At 48.6% G+C, this 20,189-nt stretch overlaps 2 protein-coding genes and 1 long non-coding RNA gene across 4 annotated transcripts in view; 1 reads left to right on the plus strand and 2 right to left on the minus strand.

The window, feature by feature from the left end:
- Positions 1-20,189, minus strand: part of LOC119431251 (neuronal acetylcholine receptor subunit beta-3-like) — a 280,609-nt gene that overhangs the window by 217,062 nt on the left and 43,358 nt on the right. The gene's annotated exons all lie outside the window — the stretch shown is intronic.
- Positions 1-20,189, plus strand: part of LOC125940608 (uncharacterized) — a 236,830-nt gene that overhangs the window by 199,806 nt on the left and 16,835 nt on the right. The gene's annotated exons all lie outside the window — the stretch shown is intronic.
- On the minus strand, positions 1,618-19,431 carry LOC119430898 (galactose-3-O-sulfotransferase 3). Its single transcript, XM_049656976.1, has 5 exons — positions 19,322-19,431; positions 16,164-16,461; positions 12,546-12,686; positions 11,258-11,541; positions 1,618-2,046 (listed from the first exon to the last, which is right to left on the minus strand). Exons 1-5 carry the CDS (start codon positions 19,417-19,419, stop codon positions 1,689-1,691), a joined length of 1,179 nt encoding a protein of 392 aa, XP_049512933.1. The 5' UTR covers positions 19,420-19,431; the 3' UTR covers positions 1,618-1,688.

Genomic DNA, 20,189 nt, shown 5'->3' on the forward strand with positions numbered 1-20,189 from the left:
GAGCGCGTGGGAAGATAATGCCCATCAAGCCGCCATCCTCTGAGACTCACTGTTACGTGCTTTTTCCCGCACCCACAGTGTGTGGATCGCTCATTCATATGGCTTTTGGATTTTATACGGAACATCACGGCTACGACAACAGCGAAAATTTGCCTCGAGTGTCGATATAATTGCTGTCGCAATTATATCGTTCCTGCCTATGCCTCCGCCCTGTTGTCAAGACTAAACGCCACACGGAACAGCCGCGTTACATCAGCGAGGAGCTTTACGCCGATCCTCACTCTCTTACATGCGTAATCACGCGAACGACAATTAAAATTTGGAGTTGGATATCTAGGAGCACATGACATGCTAGAAGAATTCTTCCAAGTGAAAGTGTAGAAACACAACTGCCTCTATAACTTTTGAATACAAACATACACACTCCAGTCAATAAAGAGTTAATTATTCAATTTTAGCTATTTCGGCGGCTGACACCGATAATTATCATCTCACTTTGTGTCCCCCTGGCCACATAACTTATTTGCACAGGTAGTCTTCGCGTGCCTCCCAGTGCCTAACTTTAAGAAAACCATAAAGCTTAATTTTGAACACCCGGTATATTCACCCAGAAAGTATCACGGACTCGTGACGCCTGCGGCAGAACGGATGTTCCACATCCGCCGCCAATGTTTGTCAGTGGAGGAGCTGGCTAACACTCCCAGGGTTAGTTCTAGTAGTAAAAAAGCCGGCAGATCGCACGCCATGTGGGAATCGATGTTATGCGAAGCAGTGTGCGGGGAGCCTACCAAGTTACCGAAACGACCATGAGAGCACCAAGACGTAGGCGGCTCTTTCATGACCTACATGACACGCATGTCATGACATTCATGTCATGAGTCCTCAGGAGTCCCTTAAGCTACACCTAAGAGACCTTAGTAAAAAACTTAATTAGTGAATTTTTGTTGATTAGTCGATTATGCATTTCAATTTCTTGTGCAAGTAATGTCCGCCTCTTCGAGTAGGCCAGCTCATTAACTAGAATAGGGCTATCTGCTACAGGCAACCCTAAATAAATTTTGAAAGTGTTTGCTACAACACCCTGTATATATATAATTAGACAAAACTAACAGCTTCGCTGGTCTGCCATCTTCACATAGTGGAAGCGCTCTGAATTTTTCATCCATTTTCATTTCCTTTATCACATCTTTAATTCACTTAGTAAGTACAAGTAATTCCCCCTATGTTGTCCTTGGAGTCGTGTGTTGGCTTCTTGTGATATGATTATCATAATCATAAGATATGATTATATCTTATATCCCCCCCCCCCCCCCCCCCCGGGATCCTCTCCTGCGTGCGGTTGGTGACGTTGCACTACACATAGCGTGTCCTTTCTGTGTCAAGGAGAAATAAAATAGTGGTGCGCTCTTTAGTTGAACTTAACGTCACTCGATGACAGCCCCAGCGATAGGCGTCATCTGTGTCTTCGTTATTTCGGTACTCCGCAAGCCGTATAATTAGCTCACGGACAAGCTAAAACTTTCTATTAAAGCGTAAGACTAACTGCTCTATAAAAATACACACAAAAATAAAGTCATTTGGAGTGTAATAAAATTAAAGCGCAATAAACAGCGAATAGAAAAGATAGGGGAAGAAAGAAAAGATGCTCGGCAAGGTTTCGTTTGAAGTCGATAGTGTTGTATTGCCGGTCACCTCGGCCCGCGATCTGGCGTCGTCGTCGTCGCCGGCGGCGCCGCCTGCGGGCAGAGCGCGAACAGTCGCGCGCGGGCCCTCTTGACGAACGCCTGCTCGGGCGTGGTGAGGAGCTCGCACATGCGTCGCTCGCCCTCCGAGACGTTCTCGCGCGCCGAGTACTCGAACACGGCTTCCCCCTGACGAAACCTGGTCGAGGCGACGCACCGCTGGTACCAGAAGGCGGTGCGGCTCTCCAGCGCGGCCGCCTCGGCCTCCATGCGGCCGCGGCCGAACGCCTCCACCTGGCGGTCCAGCTTGGCCGCGAAGTGCCGGTACAGCGCTTCGTCCACGCGGTTCGCCGTCTCCAAGATCCTGCGGTCGGAAGGGAACGACGCAGTACGTAATGCAGAAAGGAGTGTAAACGACGCTGTATAAAAGAAAAAGAACATTTTTACCGAATAATTTTTTTTTCCAAGGTCTCCCGCAGATTTCCGCTGTTTCACGGAAACGTGGGCAACGGGCGAAACTACGTGTGAGAACCTGAAACTTCGCGTTTCCGGAAATTATGTGTGGAACGTAGTTTCCGGAAACTACGTGTCAAACGTGGCTTCCGGAAACGTGCAGATTCCGTGAAACTGAAGTTTCACGGAAACTACGTGTTATTGCTCGACACGGCTCAACTGGGACCACGTGCGTATATCGAGTCGGCGTATACGTATAGCCACCTGATGTTGTGCTGGTTGCAGGATTCTATTGTCTACGCAATTACGCAACGAAAAAAAAAAAACGCCACATATTAGTGTCCTACCTGCAACAAGTATACGTCGTCAAGAGCATCACTCCTTTAATAAAGCGAGTTCATTTTCCTTGACTCTTTCTGCCGTTTTAAATCGGACAGTCCTTTTGGTTCTTTCGTCCATTTACATATACTCGAACGGGCGAGTTCGTCGCCGAACGCCAACCATAGACCAGAATTTAGCAGCCCTGGTAGGGGGGCAGCTCTCTTACGCGCAAGCGTAGGTGCCCCGTCTGTCAAATCGGCGAGATTACGTTTGTTGCCGCGAGGGAAGCGAGCGCCGGAGGAGGAAGGCTCCTGGAGGTGGAGAAGAGAATCGCCGCGTTCGCGCCCTTTCTGTTCGTGCTTTGACGCCGCGTTGTTCGCTGCGCATGTTCGCGGCATCCACAAGCTTGTGAAAGTGAAACGTCACTGTAACTTTTACAGCGAAGCTGTTTATGCGGACCCTGTGCCGCCGTTGTCGGAGTTCGCTGAAAAGGGGCCACGTGACCTAGCGGGAGAGGAGAGGAAAAGAAGAGCTCAACAGGGGGAAAGGGGTCGGAGTGACCTCTTTCTCCCTGCGAGAACGCTGTGAGAGGGTGGCGTCGAAGCTGATGGCGTCAAGTCCTCTCCGTTTATGCTGGCAATCCTAAGCGGACGCTTGTCTGCAACCGTAGCGGCGGAGTCCACGAAGTCGCCACGGCTGAAGATGCACTTCACGTTCGCTTCCGAAAGTTATGTTTGCAGCCGAATACAGCACAGTAGTGGCCCGTTGACCCTGAGTCATCTGACATCGCAGCAGTCACACACGGAACACGGTAAAATCGTTGCAAGCTACCGCTTGCAGAAACGTCAATCCGCACATACCAGTGCCAGGAGGAGAACGACGCGGCGCGCTGGTTCGAGGTTACGTTCCTCCTCGCCGATGAAACGGTCTATACGGAGCTTTGGATTAGTGGCCACGCACGTTCTATCCCAGTTATAACTATGGGAAGACCACGAGTAGTGCGTACTCCTGAGGAAGATGCTGCCTACCGCTAGCGTCAGCGAGAGTTGGCTCGTGAACGGGCTCGTTGTCGTAGGGCCGACCCCAAGTTGCGCGCCCAAGAAGCCGAAGCTCAACGGCAGCGCCGAGAGGTCTGCTTGCGAATTTTGACTTGCATGGTGTAACACTCGCTATAACTAACACAGCTTCGCTGTTCTACCATCTTCACGGAGTGAAAAGGGAGGTGATTTTTTAAAAAGCATAGTCGGCGTCCATGTCGTGGTTCTAACGGCTCTCAATATCGCGGTATTGTAAATAGGACCTTGAATGTTGCGTTTTCGCTGTTCAAATATTTGCATTGGTGATGTTGAGCTTAAAGGCTTTGGTTGTCGGTGGAGCAATTAACGAAGGCGGTTTCGCTGTTCTCCTTAATGAGGCGGTGAAAAAGATATTTGTCAAAAACTCACTAAAATTGCCAGAACGACTGCGGTGGTTATGTGCGATAACATCAAGCGTTATGCGTGATGATTTCGGCTCGAAGGGCAGTATTGAAAAGAAGTACCGAGGCGTTCTCTTGGTGGTGTATGCATACATGTGACAGAAATGTATGCACCAATTTGCCCTCCGTCCCCAGGTGCTCCGCCGTCGGGGACTGAGGGCCATCGGTTAACTGCAGGAGTCATAAGGGAGGTAGTGGACTAATACTGCACTAGGAAGGCCTATTCCTGTTCTAGTGAGGGAGTGTCCTTGTGGAAGTTTAGTGGACCTTCCTAATTTGGTTGCACCTGGGCCCCCTGGCTCTCCACAATTTTAACACGAAAGTGTTTTATTCCGGGGTCCACCAAGACTTCACTGACGTATTTCCGTCACGGAAATATGTCATAGAACATAATACAAAGAAAGAAACCAGAAGAAAAAGTTCCACAAACATGCAAAATTTGGGAATCGAACCCACGACCTCTCGGTCCGCGACGATAGATCGCCGAGCGTTTAACCCATTGCGCCACAAACGCATTCGCAGAGAGCTACACAGACGCGCCTTATATATCTAACACTCCTCCGTGTACCCGCGCTCTTGCTCGGGGCGGTGCCGCCGCCTATGAGCAGAAAAGAGAAGTACTGCATTATGACACTAAAGCCCGGGATACATGGAGCGAACTTTCTCGACGAACTTCACGCGTCAAGTAACGACGCGGCGACACGACGCAGGATGTTTGCTGTGTTGCAATACATGCGGCGAACGCCGCCGCGCGTTGGCCGCCGTGTTGGCGGCGGTCCCGGCCGCCCGCTTCGAACTGAATTTGGCGTTGTCCTTGTAGAATTCACTTAGTTGGAAGCAAATGACTGCGTAAACGGCTTTCGCTTAGTCTCAGGCCGCTTCGACGACAGAGTATTATGGATAACCTTGAGTAGTTTTCGAGATCGCTTCTCGTTTCGAACGCGTCTAAGCCTAGCGAAAGAAATATCCGATGCCAACGCCATCTATCGGGGAAGTCGGGAGATAGGCATGACGACAGCATGTGGCCTCTGAGATCAGAAGATTTCTGTTGAAGGTTGTTGTAGAGAGCTTGCACTGCTTGTCTGTTTCCTCGCAGATCAGCGGATATGGGATGTACAAATACAACGCGATTCCTGAGAGATCATACTAGGAACTACTCAATCGGTGCAGAGACATGCAGACACGGCAACACCAACGCGATTGCAGACGACGCGAAAAGGCGCGCGCGCGCGAAACACCAGCATGCATTGCGACCGGAACTAGTGCCTCCTGATTGGCTGTCGTCCACCGCTGCGCGCTAGACGCTTCCGGCGGCGGCGTTCGCCCGACGAAAATGTTTGGACAGGCAGATCGGCTGCGGACGGCAAATTTCTTGACGCCGGCCGTCGGACGTTCGCCGCCCGACGAAGTTCTTCGCTCGGACGCCGGTTATTCGCTCCATGTATTCCGGCCTTAACGCGCACCGACAGTGAACGCTTCGGTGGTCTCAGTACTACGACGCCTCGATGCCAGCATTCGAAGGGACGCTGGCATCAAGAAGCACTACCAACGCCACCTAGGTGGCGTTCACCGTACTCAGCACAGCGGAGCGTGGCCTCCGCAATTAGCTCTGAAAATGTTTCTGAAGTTGATCGCGGAGGCTGCAATTACGACGCGCTGTACGCGCTGATTTGACTCGGTGACGATTCAGTTACGTGCTTTGTCTTGCGCGTTGTATTAGTGTGTCAGTTACGTGCTTCGTCTTTCGCGTTGTGCTAGCGTGTGCAGCGTAGTGCAGCTTCCATATGCACGACGGTTGCTCATGGTCATCGACGTTGGTAGTCGTGATGGAGGAGACGTGCCACCAGGCGTCAGCGTGGGTGCATCAACGCCTAAGGGCGCTTTAGCCACAAAACACCAATAGACATTATATATCAATGTGCAATAAACATTACACTACTTCTGTGAAGACACGTTTCACTTTCGTGTTCTATACCGATTCCTATATAAGAGGGATCAACCACATTTTTTCTTTTTTTGCCGGTGTCAGACGCCACTCCAAGCCTGAAAATGTAGTGGACTGGAGGAGGATTCCAACTTACCACCTTCAGATTAGAAGTCCGGTGTTCTAGATCTTGATGGGGCATTGCAAAATGACTAAGACAAAAAAGCAGGAAAGACACGGAACAGCTGTTCAACCAGTACCAACTAGACCAAACGTCGATTCTTCTACGGTGTTCTACCTCTGCTCCACGCCACCACCTATATGTATAATAACCATGCCATCTGCGACCGAGAGCTTGCACAACGCCTGCGCTTCCAAAGTAGCGAGCGCTGGAGAACCGCGGTTACAAGGAGTGCAGCACATTTGTCCTCGATCTTACAGCGCATCGCGCGCCGCCTCCACCGCGTTGTTCGATTTGACTTCGTGCAAGTTCTTCACGAAATCGCGGTTCTCCAGCGCTCGCTACTTTGGAAGCGCAGGCGTTGTGCAAGCTCTCGGTCGCAGATGGCATGGTTATTTGAACCATGGCGCGCGGACGTAAATATATCTCCCGCTTTGAATACAACAGCTGGTTATATATAGCTGGCATAAAAATGCGAGGCACAAGTTCGATGCCTGAATGGTTGTGAGGGCAGGTTAATAGAGACTTGCGACGCGTTAAATTTACTTCGATCGCATATGTTTCTCTTGGAACGCGTTCTCTGAAGAAAAAAAATTGCAGTGGCTTAGCTCGGCTATGCCAGGATATACCTAGCGTGAGCGAAGGTTCAGCTGGTTATTCTTAGCTTTCCTGGTTGTCTAGGATTAGCTTGATTATCATGCTTACTGCTGCTTCAATGACGCACACACGGTATACGCATTATGTGACCATTTCTCCAGTTCATTAGACGACGGATCTGAACGAAGGGAATCCGTGGCGAAAGTAAACGTTCGGCCACATCGTTCAGAACCGGTAGACCTGGTGGCATGGGCGGGTAACGATACCCATTGGTAACGCTAAAGAGTGGAATTTTCTGCTTAACCAGAAAGTTCTTGCACGTTGTACAAACCCGCGCCACGGTTTCACCCCACTCTTGCTCCGTGGTCTCGACGCACAAGGTCTGGTGTTGGGCCGACACTGGGCAAATGGACTGGCGTCACGGAGCGTTCGCTTGCCCAAGACTGGCTGCGTGACGTAACGCTCTCTCCTAACTGTTTACTTCCTCCATGACAGCGAGCACCGCGGCGTCGAAGACTGGCTGCGTGACGTAATGCTCTCTCCTAACTGTTTACTTCCTCCATGACAGCGAGCACCGCGGCGTCGAATCACAAACTGAAAGGGCGCGAACGCAGTGATTCTCTTTTCCACCTCCAGGCGCCTTCCTCCTCTGGCGCTCACTTCCCTTGCGGCGAGAAACATAATTGCGCGCAACAGCAGCATGCACACCATGCACACTCACCATTCCGTTTTCAAGACGTATGTTGCTATCATGATATAGATTATCGTGATAACGAAATGAGAATACCCGCCCTTTTGCCACTAATGCAAATTTGTCACAAATGCTCACGACAGGCCTACGCTGAGTTGATGAGGTGCTGCCAGATTGCAGAACCATGTTCGCACAGGAGCCAAGCATTGTGCACAGCATAGATATACATATAATTGACAGCAAATTTCTCGAACCGCGAGGACCAGCATCATCTCAAGAAAGCGCCCGTATACAATGATGCGGACGGCGGACGCTACGACACGCCCCGCAGAACGCTGTGGCGCGTCACAAGAAAAGACACAATGCGCCAAACGCGCGCGCAATGCGGTGAGCAGTAAACAAGGCTTGCACTTTTCTATTCGTTTCCGAAATAAGCGTGCATGCGGGGATAGTGCAGGCAGTGCACTTGAACTTTCTCAACTGGCACTGGACTCTGCTGCTATCGCGCACTATCGTAAAGGAGCTAGTGCAGAAAGTGAAGCAAAATCGATGAGATCTGTACTTCCATGGGTAATACACATTTCAAAGCCATGTCCCAGCCACGGCCGACCTTTTTTTTTTATCCAGCGGCCGTGTCCCAGCTATCATGCATCGCGTTTTATTTCGATAGCAATTATATGCACACTGCAAGCGCATTTCTGCCGTCGCCGTGAGGTTCCGTATAAAGTCCAACGGCGATAAAATCGTCGCCGCGCGCCGTACGCTGTGTGTGCGAGTGAGAGCGCACGAGGGTGAGCCGGCAATCGCGGCTCAAGGTAGTGCACGCGAGGGAGGAAGGCAGGCCGGACGCGTGCGGTCGTCTTTCGCGCGCGCGAGGCACGGGGACGAGGTGGCGGAGAGCAGTGTTGTACACGTTCCTCAAAAACAGGAACGAAAGCTCGTTCCTCGTTCCTTCCCAATATTGAAACGAGTTCCCGTTACAAGTTCCTTTAATGCGAAAGGAACGCGTTCCAGTTACACTTCTAACATTGGAACGTGTCGTTACATTAACGTTACATTTGATTTTCTTTAATTAAAATATAATGTCGGATAATCCTAAGGCGAAATAAAGTGAGCAATTTAAAACGCACGTCGAACTACGTATATTATAGGAATTTGAACATCGCCGACAGCAGATTAACTGGAGATAAAAGCGATCCAAAGAAACGCTCCTATTCGAATTTGTTCGGGGAGCGCCGGACATTCTCCAGGCATGTATAACTGCAACTTTGGTGCTCGTGCAACACAAACGCAACACATATGGCACCTTCCACTTCGGTCTTCAAATGCGTAGTCAGGATACTGCGCTTCAGATGTGCAAATAGAAAGTTACTCACGTAGATCAAAATAAATAAATTTCTTGCACAAGGAACCGCATCGAAAGGAACAATACATAGGCGTTTAATGAATGCTGCTTTAATATTGCAGTATGAGTGGAAGAAAAATGTCCACCATGCATATTCGCAACTTAGCAAAGTCCCTTGTTTGAACTCAGCAAGAGTTGCATCTCGATGTGGGTGTCCGACAGACGAACCCGTTTCTTCGCCAGCACTTCCTTGGCAATATTGAAGAGCCTTTCCACCGAAGCGCTTGAGGGTACTGCCGTGCTGTACTTGAGCAAAAGTTGGTTCAGTCCTTCGAAGTTTTTCATCTGTGACAGCGGGTAGTCAACTGGTACCAGAAGGTACCGCGACAGCTCGTCCTGTTCCTCGGCTGGAATGGTTTGGTGCCTGAACGAGAAGAAATCTTCGGGCGCGGACGAGGTGGCAACATCTGCGCTGGCTGGTTTGGTCACCGCAGTTAACTATCTTACGTTGATGGTATACAGGAGGGAGCGTCACGTGACAATCTTGAAGCACAGTCATAAAAATATAGCGGGGAACTCACGAAAGAAATGCACCATAGTCATGTGGCAGGCAAGCGGTAGTTCTTTGCGCCTCACGCGGTCGCCCATCCGGCCTGCATGATGTGCTGCGTACGGCGTACGTCTGTTAAATGCCGTGTAACGTTTACAGAAGGAACACCGTTCCCTCTGCCGTTCCTTCGTAAACCTAACGAGTTACCGTTACAGTTCCACCGACCCTTAATGGAATGGTGGCGTTCCTCCGTTCCTCCCAAAAGGAACTAGTTCCAGGAACGCCGTTTCGTACAACACTGACGGATAGGGAGGGGGGGGGTGCGTTCTGCTCCGTCGGCTGCTGCTCACAGCGCGGCCGCTCGGGCGCCGTATCTTGAAACCGATCTGCGTTGCGGGCGAAGTGCTCGCCCACACGGGCGTCATCTTCAAAGCGATCTGCGATGGGGCAAAGTGCATGCGCCGAGTGCCGGTAGCTTTCGACGTTTTAGTTCGCGTTGAAGCTAGACGAGATACAACGCGAAGGTCAATTTTCCCTGCTGCTGCCGCTGCGCTTCTTCACTCCAGCGTTTTGACAGCGACTTTCCGCGGTCATCGAGTGAGATGTGTTCATGTTTACCTGTGTGCGCGTGACACTGTGCTTGTTAATTTAGTTAGTAAGCGAACGTTTGCAAGTTTATACGGCCGATAGAACTAATATCCTTATTTTGTATAGCTGTCTACTAATTTGTTATCGCAATGGATGGTTCGCCTTTAGGGCGAAACTTCGACTGTTTTTTGGTAATGCAGAAAATGTACTAATACAGGCGAAATCAATCAATAGATGGATCTGTACCATAGCCTCAGGATCTTCTAAAAATAGCGATAGGCTTTGATTTCGCCGCCGGGCTACGCTAATGGACGTTAACTTCAGTGGGCCCCCTGGTGTGGTTCAGGAGAAGTTAGCGGGCCATGAGCGCTGCTCCCACGCAATCGTTGTCCGTACACAACCAATCAGGAAACGTCCGTGCATAGCTTCCACAATCGCAAAGGTACAGTGAACCAAAAAAGTTTACAGACCACGGGTTCTCAGAAAACGTCCAATTTCCAAGCAGCCTCACCCCAACGTAGCCTATTATTCGCATTTACAGCTTCTACCAGTATATGTGAACAACAATGTGATGTTCGGTTTGACTGACTACTATTGCAGGCTGCTCGGAAATTGGACGTTTTCTGAGATCCCGTGGTGCGTAAACTTTTGTTTCGTTGACGGTACATAGATCGGCACGTGGAGCGAACGGCTTTGAAAGAGACGCTGAACAAGCCGATTTTCCGCGACGCCATCTGGCGCGTCCAATTTAAATCCTTTAAATGCGAAGCATTTCTTTGCGAACATTTGCCACTTTGAGAGTATCTATCTATCTATCTATCTATCTATCTATCTATCTATCTATCTATCTATCTATCTATCTATCTATCTATCTATCTATCTATCTATCTATCTATCTATCTATCTATCTATCTATCTATCTATCTATCTATCTATATCTAGCCGCCTACGTCTTGGTACTCTCATGGTCGTTTCGTCGACTTGCTATGTACCAAAATTGGCATAGTATACGACAAGAGTGTATGACGAACATAAATGATAGGTCATGACATGAATATCATGACATGTGTGTCATGCAGGTCATGAAACAGCCGCATACGCCTTGGTGCTCTCATGGTGGTTTCGTCGACGAACTTGGCATGTACCAAAATTGGCATATTATTGCAAGAGTGTATGACGAACATAAATGATAATTCATGCCATGAATGTCATGAGATGCGTGTCATGTAGGTCATGAAACAGCCTCCTACGTCTTGGTGTTCTCGTGGTCGTTCCGTTAACTTGGTTGGCTCCACGCCCACTGCTTCGCATAACATCGATTCCCACAGGGCGTGAGATCTTCTGGCTTTTTTCTCTCGTCACAAACCACGAGGCCCTGCCGGTAGTTGTCGCTGCTACTTTTATAAGATACAGGGGTTTATTTACTCCGTGCTGCATTCTCCCCTCACCTGACGGCGTCCTCGGCAGGTGGCGGGTAGCGGCGGACGCGCACGTTGTGCTTGAAGGTGACCATATCGTCCAGCTGCCAACCGAGCAGTTCGCGCAGCAGCACCAACGACTCGGTGAAACGCTCGGCGATCATGACGAGGTGGAAGCCTCGGTCCACGGACTGCACGAACCGGGACACCTCGTCGTCGCTACCGCGGGCTACCATGTCGTCACCGTCGACGCCGAGGTCGAAAGCCATCTGGTTGAAGCCCAGAGATTCGTGCAGCCGGGCGTTGCGGACCGTCTGCGACGAGTCAGAGTTTATCGGAACCGTCTCGAAGAATGGCAGCGAGCAGACAAGATCGCGAACACGGAGATTACATACAAGCATAGTATAATATGTCATTACTCCCTTTAATATACTGCATATATATGTACCGGGTGTTTCAGCGAACACTTTTAAAAATGTTTAAACGTTGCCTGTCGAAATGCGAAAACACCCGTGTACTTAGATTTATGTGCACGTTAAAGAACCCAAGGTGGTCCAAATTTCCGGAGTCCCCCACTACGGCGTGCCTCACAATCAGATCGTGGTTTTGGCACGTAAAACCCCATAATTTAATTTTTGTAAACGTTGACTGTGGCAGATAGAACAATTCTAGTTTATGATGCTGGTCTACTCGAAGAGGCGTGCAGACATTTAATTGCACAAAAATGGAAATGCATAATGGACTAATTAACAAAAAGTCACAAATTAAGTTTTAACTAATTACCTTACGGCTCATATTGCAATTTACAAAGTCTTGCCGTATAGAGTTCGCAACGCGGATCCACTTGGAACGAATTCTCAGGACGACACGTTTCGAGATATTATTTCCTCGAACTTTGCGTAGAAATTCATTGGCGTTCCAGTTACTTTTGGGCTTCAATGCATAAAACAAGAAAGTAACTGAAACTACAATGCATTTCTCCGCAAAGTTCGGGGAAATAATATCTCGAAACTTGTGTCATCCTGAGAATTCATTCCAATTAGTGGATCCGCGTTGCGAACTGAACGGCTAGAGTTTGTAGATTGTAATATATGGGCCGTAAGATAATTAGTTAGAAACTTAATTAGTGAATTTATGTTAATTAGTCGATTATGCATTTCAATTTTCTGTGCAAGTAATGCCGGCCTCTTCGGGTAGACCAGCTCATGAACTAGAATTGTGCTATCTGCCACCGGCAACCTTTAAATTTTGTAAATGCTCGCTGAAACACCTTGTATAGTACATCGTTACAAAACTCTCGTGCGTGTCTTTTGCTAACCTGTACGAAGAAGGGCTCCCTGAGGAAGGCGGTCAGGCTGGCGTCGTAAATGTTGTCGAACATGAAGTAGTAGTAGAGCGACGCGAACAGGTCGGTTGGCCGCCGCATTATCGTTACGTACACGGTGTTCGGGGGCATCACCTGCGCAGGACGCGAAATGATTAATCAAGAAAGTTTTGCCGAAGTTAGAATGAACTTTGCGTATCAAATGAAGAATTCTCAAAAATTGTGAGCTCACTCTTTCGGCTAAGCATATTTGACAGCGGTGAAGCAAGATTTAGATTGGCGCGCCTTGGATGATGATCGAACGATACACTGGGCCGACATGTTGGCGATACGCAGCACGCGAGGAAGCTGTGCTGCGCAGCTGAAACAACGCCCTACCAGGCGTCTCACAATGCAGGCGCTATAGGAGAAGCGTCGCCAACGCCACTGCGGTGTCGCATTTGGATGGTGCGCGGCCAACGGGAAGCTGTCGGCGCTTGTCAGTGCCCAATAAAAGGATTAGATTGCGTTCGCTTAAAGTTTACTGTCCGTTCAGCTCACACTATGCACACATAGCTGCTCAGCAGGAACGTTAGCGTACCCGCCGCGGTGGCTCAGTCAGCTAAGGCGTTGCGCTGCTGAGCACGAGATCGCGGGATCAAATCCCGGCCGCGGCGGCAGCATTTCGATGGAGGCGAAATGCAAAAACGCCCGTGTGCTAGCGCTGTAGTGCACGTTAAAGAACCCCAGGTGATCAAAATTAATCCGCAGCCCTCCACTACGGTGTGCCTCATAATCAGAACTGGTTTTCGCACGTTAAACCCGAGAAAGAAGAAGGGAACGTTAGTGCGCATGCGCACAACGTTCTCATGGAAGGAAAAAAAAGCTCTGCTGGCTCCGCTGCCGAACCGATTAAGGGGAGCGTGGCGGTTCGTCCACTTGGCTTCTTTGTACCTCAACTACACCCCCCCCCCTCCCCAACTCATCAGCCCCTCGCATCTTTATATATATATATATATATATATATATATATATATATATATATATATATAACGTTCCATTCAAGGGCCGTACCAGCGCCTCCTAGAAAACAGGCTTGTGTACTGTATGACATCATTGTACTTGGACCGAAATATCCTTTGCATGGCCGGCGTAATGAAAGCGTTGACGTGGCTCCCAGGGCACGTATATCGAGTAGCACGTATCGGCCCACATTTTTAGGCTGCGCTATCTTCGGGATCGGCGCACGAAAAAGCCTAGCAAGATATTCGATACGGAAAGCTAAGAAAGATTTAAAAGGAAGCTTTGGCTCTGGGGCTTCTATCTAAATACGTGGGAAAAGAGCAATCATTTTTCTCGGCAACCACCACACCAAATTTGATGACGTCTGTCGCATTTAAAAGAAAAAGTGACAATCTACTAACTCTTGGTAGCAATTGTTTGATTCGGGTCACATTTTTTTTTAATTCGCAAGAGTCGCAAATTTTCAGAAAACAAAACTTCGAAGTGAACAACTCTAATTCATCAATGAAAAACGATATCACAATTCTGTAAATTGCATCTAATAGTACGTCTCAAGCGGACAAAATTGATGTATTACACAGGGCTTTCATTTATGTCACTGCAATGTGAGTAGGACTTTTGCGAAACCCTTGTAAAGAATGTAACAAATTCGCGCAATATATAAATTGTATATCGAATTTGTCCGCTTCGGATGCTCTAACGAATGCAGTTTACAGAACTGCGATATCTGTTCTTGGTGCAGAGCTACAGATTTGTAAACTTCCTGATTCTATTTTTTTTTCCAACTCGCCAATTTTTGAATTTTCCCTTTAAGAAATTCACGCCTTTAATCAGAATTCAGCTTCCAACAGTCTCTGAAATGTAACGTTTTCTTCGAAATGCAATGTATTTCATTAACATCGGCCGAGTGGTTATCCCAGGAAAGCGTTTCTGCGTTTTACACGTATTTGAATAGGCGGCATCGGAGTTGCTCCCGAGCTAAAGATTCCGCTTAATATGCGCGAGCTTGCGCAATACATCGAATGAGCCTCGCGGATTTCACTAATATTTGGTTACAATTGTATTTTAAAGCGCGCGTGTGAGGAGGCTGTATGATCGCTCACTCGAACATCCATGGCTTAATTGTTTCGCGCATATAGCGCGGCGCATGTCTTGGACAGCTGTAGGCAGCTGTTGCCCATGACATATACGAAATGTCACATTCACGTTCGCCAGGTTAAGGCAGTGAAATAACATAGGTTAAGTACTCACGCGCTCAAATGGAAGTGCAGATGGGTGGTTTTTTTTTTTTTTTTCGAGATTATCCGCCTCGCGAAGGGCAGCATATTCAACCAATTCTAGTTTTCAATGTCAACGCAGTCAATAAGTAGACAAACCAGTGTGTATACATGACCTATAAACGTGATAGAATGAAAATTGAAATACTAGGTTTCTGTGGGGTCGGCTTATTACGTGTCGAAAATACGGGTCGATCTACATTAACGTCTGCAGTATTAAATGTGAAATTTTCATGTAAATTTGGCATCGTGTGCAAGCGAGAAAACGCAAGTTATTTCAGCTTCTCGCAGTTTTATGTGAAAAGTATGTACGTCGATGTGGTCTGCTTTATTTTTATTTTTATTTTTTAGAGCGAAGTTTTGAAAGCAGAACACGCATGATACTTTTCGACACTTCTTCCTATTCTTTTATTGCGTTAAATTAAGGTCCTAGACCTCTGAACTCCAGAAAAAATACTGACAAGTCTCAGAACACCAACTCGTTGAGGACCGATGTAGCAGTTATAGCTGACGACTGAGCGAGCCGGGACGCGTGTCAAAAGGTCGCAATGCCCTACTCCCACGTGACCATTTCTTTCAATAATAAAAATGACAAATGCCATTTTTCTCGTAAACAGGGTGCTACCAGTAATCGGAACGGTGTTCAGCAATTTTTCTGTGTAGGCGCTGCCATGTCGCCATACGGACACTGGAATCGAAACACACACACACACACACACACACACACACACACACACACACACACACACACACACACACACACACACACACACACACACACACACACCACACACACACACACACAACACACACCACACACACACACACACACACACACACACACACACACCACACACACACACACACACACACACACACACACACACACACACACACACACACACACACACACACACACACACACACACACACACAAATTATACCGAGCCTTTTATGAAGCGGAGTTGCTGACTACTAGGGAGTATGACGGAATTCGAATCGCATCCGTTCTATCTGCAAGAAGTGTTTACTTCCTTTGTGCATCCGCGGATGCACAAAGGGCAACTTTCTTGTTCTTTTTTTGGTCTTTTCCCCGCACGGCCGGCGCCGCCGCGGAGGCTAGCGTCATCTGGTGGCGATGCAAGCAACCCAGCTGCAAGCGCGGCACGCGTACTCTGCTGTGATTGGTTGGCCTATTCGGCAAGAGAACAGCCACGCCGCTGCCTCGGTCACGCAAACCCGGCGATATTCGCAAAGAAAAGCTTCGCTTTTAAAACGCTTCGCTCTCGTGCTGCAACTCATATTGAGCGCGAAATTGCGTACATATACGTACCTCCTTGACTCCGGTCTCGTTGTATCGCATGTGCAGCGCCATGAGATTCGGTCGTAGCCCGCACTGTGAGTAGTTCAGCAGGTGCTGGTGCGGCGAGAAGGTCTGCGGGTAGCCCATAATGTGTTTTTCCACGTCCCTGGGAAGCGCCAGGTTGAGGCCCTCGCTCTCGGCTCTTCGCAGCAGCAGGTTGAGCACGGACGAGCCGGCGGTCTTGTGCGTCTTCAGGAAGAACACGTCCCGCTGCGGCTCACGGCGGACCGGCGGGGACGCCCACAGAGGGCGCAGCGACGAGAAGACGCTACGCAGTGTTGCCGACAGCTATGTCACTATGCACGATAGCACGAAAGTGGGTGGGTACGTATTCTGCGACGATAACTTTGGCGATATGATCGCCTTCGCGTGACGTAGTGCTCAACAAGCCAATCAGCTCATCCGGTTTTGCTCAACCAGCCAATCAGCGCGCGCCTGACAGCCGAGGCGATATTATCGCCGAAAGTGATCGTTGCCGCATACGTCCCCTGCTTCGCTTCGCTTCGCTTTCAACGGCGCGAAAATGCCCAAGAAGACAGACAACAGGACAAGATCAAGAGACAGAAATAGGGACACCAGTGAGCGACATTTCTGCCCATTGTTAAAAGAAATTAACACACGAGAGCATAATTAAGAGCACGTGCGAACTTTTCCCTCTGGCGGTGAAGTGTCCAGTCACCCGGCTTTGCAGCGGGTTACTTGTGGTTGGCGGCGCTGGCCCCTTCTACATCCTAAGGTCCATACTACAGCGCTGTGCGGTGCACTGGCGTGATTTCAGCCATGGCCTCTGAGACTGTGCCGGTGCATATTTGCAATCACGGAGGCCACGCTTCAGCAATCACTTGCATCTAGGGCGTCGGCAGTATCGCCAAAGTTGGAATCGCACACAGGGGCGTTCCCTTTAACACCCAAACACACGTTCTACTCAAAGAAAATTGGAGCAAACTGTGCACCTTTATTTCTGGCCATGGAGAGTACATTTGTACAAAAAAAAAAGAATAATAATTAGTAACTGGTTTGTTGAACTAGCCACAGCAAGCTGAAGCTTCACTCCAGCGTGTCAGAAATGCAAATGCGGGCTTTGCGTTAAGTTTACAGGGCTTAAATCAACATTTGGAAACATCAAACTCAGCGTAGCGTTTATGAAACGTTGGGTATCAAAGGGTTAATAGTGAACCGCACTCGTACAAATGTCATAAATTATTAATGGCGTTATATTCTAAGTGCGTCTTCGAATGTGTTCGAACGTTAAGAGGGGTGCATTCGATAAGATTCATCGTTATTGTATTTTGTTTTCGCAAAGCTCGCCGTACTTTTTCCGTTTTCTAGCGTGCTTTCTTGCTTTTAAGTTATTTTTCTGGGTGACCTTTGACCGACTTTTACCGGTGGATAACCCTTCGCCTCGAGCCTTACCGTACTATTATTTATTGCTATCGAAAGCGCTCACTAATTTTGTGGACACTGAAGCGGCTGTATCCTGCTCGCCGACACTGTAGTTGCATCGAATACATGACATATAGTAATGAGAGTCCATTTGATTTTCGTAGCGAAATAAAATGAAACCTCATTTGTAATATTATGCGGGCACTAAGATCCAACAATTAAATACAAGAAATTACAAGGTAGGTACGAGCCCGCTTTACCAACGCCTAGCGCGAAAAGTACGTTTTAAAATAACACGGCAAAAAAAAAAAGGAGGGGGGGGGGTGGGGGAGGGCGGTCGCCTAGATCACCCGCTGCTGACGTTATTGTAGGTACTTCAGCGAATACGTTTCAGTAATTTTTAAAAACTGGGCAATACCGGATGAGGTTAATTTTCCGACCTTCTATTTATTAGTCGTTCTGTTAGAAATAAAGACCGTCTGGTGCGATTAAGTAAAACCTCGCTTATACACTACCTAATTAATTACTTTTGTGAACATTTTGCTGCTGAAGTGAGTCAGTGCTCAAGGCATGTGTAGGTATCCCGTGTATCCGCATCAAGTACCGGTGTGTCGAATCCAAGGACACCGATCGCCAATTTTGCGCCACGCTGCGTAAACTAAAACTGCGCGAGGCAGGCGCACATGTATCGCATGCAATTATGTGGGAGAGTGACTCCGGGAGCACTGCCACATAATTTCAAAATCGTAGAAACATTACCCCCCCCCCCCCATGCTTCCCGCGCAAGTGACACGTGGCAAATAGCGGTTGGACGAGGTAATTTGCAAAACGCCGGTCCCGGCGTCTTCGACATTATCATGACGTCATGTACCAATGAGGTTAGGCAAGGAGCAAAGAGAGGAAATAGCAAGGAGCATTGCGCAACGCGATTGAAGCCAAGCGAGTCGGCCCATCACATGATCGTCACGTCAGAGCGCGCGGTACAGGCTTTAGCGCTCTCGCTCAGCAGGCACAGCCACGGCCGGGCTAGAGTGGAGTCGCGCGCACTTCTCCCCTCTAGCGCGGCCGTGGCAGAGCTAAACGTAGCTCGCAGGCAGTGGCGTAGTCTGCAATCTTTAAAGCGGAGCTGTATGTGTCTACCCTCCCATATATTTTTCAATGTCCGCGCCTCTAAAGTCTCTCGAGCCTGTTAACGCGCCTCAAAACTCCCGCGCCCTCTATGAGGAGGCAGAGCAAATTGGTAAGGCATGTGCTGACACCTGGCGTAGCGAGAGGAAAGCTAACAAACCACCCAATACATAGAGTTCCATACAATAATTAATAGAGGGAACTCGGGCTCTAATATCTACGGGAGCTACAATCAAGGCGGTTCAACCGGCATGGGAATTATGGGAAGTACATGGATTTCCCCAAACTTCGTCCTTCTGGCTTTAGACGTCTCTTGCACTTTGTAAAGTCATCATTTTCAACAGAGTACTGTGTAATAATTAACTAAACATTATGAAAATCATCCGCCAGCAGGATTCAAACACAGGAGCACAGAAGCCCGACATAGAGACCAACCATTACGGGTATGGCTTCACGAAGAGTTCGCTTGCCAAGGCTGGCTGCGTCACGTAATGCTCTCGCCTAGTCTATTTCTTGCGTCCACGGTCCGAACCGGTGTATTCAGCATGACACGGTCGATGGCGATGTAGCGGAGAGCGCAACACTCCGTCGAAGTGCGGGAAATCGTGTGCACCCACCTGACGACAGCCAAGACAGCCGCGGCGAAAGTCAGCGCAACCGCTTTCCAGCCTTTGGACGGCATCCTGATGATGGACATCCTTCGAGACAGACGCATCCCTTGTTGAGGACCTTCTTTAACTTCGTCTCTTCTCTTTCCGACAGTCACGTGCGAACCGCGGGCCGTTGCCGGTGATGCTAAGCAAACCATCTCTGATTTGGTGTGCAGGAGCTGTTCCGGCTGAGGCAGAGAGGAAAAACACCAAAAAAAAGAGGAACCCTCCGAAGTGAGCACGTGCTGAGTAGCACGCGCTAAACCGGACCCCGTCGGAAAATTAGTTACACGGTGAAATTTGTAAACCGTCACCCAGGGAATGTTCTACCGCCAAAATATTTTATAGCGATTATATGGACACCCCAAGCGAATTTTCGGTGTCGTCGTCGTGGGGCTTCTTATTTAAGTATATGTCTATTATTTGTTTTAGGGGCGAAGCGCCTTAGGGCCGAGCCTTGTCCCTCGTAGTCCGTAGCTCTGGTTGGCATGGAGACCGCTATGTATGCATATATATATATATATATATATATATATATATATATATATATATGTGTGTGTGTGTGTGTGTGTGTGTGTGTGTACGCCAAGCTCCGGCTTCCGCTTCCGGAGAACACTTCCGGAGTTTTGCCCGAATGATCCCCGGTGCTTCGCCCACTCATCATCATTCACTTCGTGGATATGCGTGTTTTTTTTTTTTCTTTCCTTTATTTCCACCTTGGCTAAAAGCCTGAACAGGTATGCTATATATGTTTATCCTTTCCGTATATGCGGATTATATTGCTACACTATCCAATCACTAATGTTGCTCATATCAGTTCTTACGTTCTTGACTC

Source organism: Dermacentor silvarum, chromosome 10, assembly GCF_013339745.2.
Source record: "Dermacentor silvarum isolate Dsil-2018 chromosome 10, BIME_Dsil_1.4, whole genome shotgun sequence".
NCBI classification, from domain to species: domain Eukaryota; kingdom Metazoa; phylum Arthropoda; class Arachnida; order Ixodida; family Ixodidae; genus Dermacentor; species Dermacentor silvarum.

Excerpts from the sequence above, each read along its gene's own strand:
- LOC119430898 (XM_049656976.1), bottom strand. The coding sequence starts at position 19,419 with ATGCGTCTGTCTCGAAGGATGTCCATCATCAGGATGCCGTCCAAAGGC. Across the intron at positions 12,687-16,163 it reads ACGAGACCGGAGTCAAGGAG|GTGATGCCCCCGAACACCGT; the intron begins GTACGTATATGT and ends CGTCCTGCGCAG. Across the intron at positions 11,542-12,545 it reads GGGAGCCCTTCTTCGTACAG|ACGGTCCGCAACGCCCGGCT; the intron begins GTTAGCAAAAGA and ends GACTCGTCGCAG.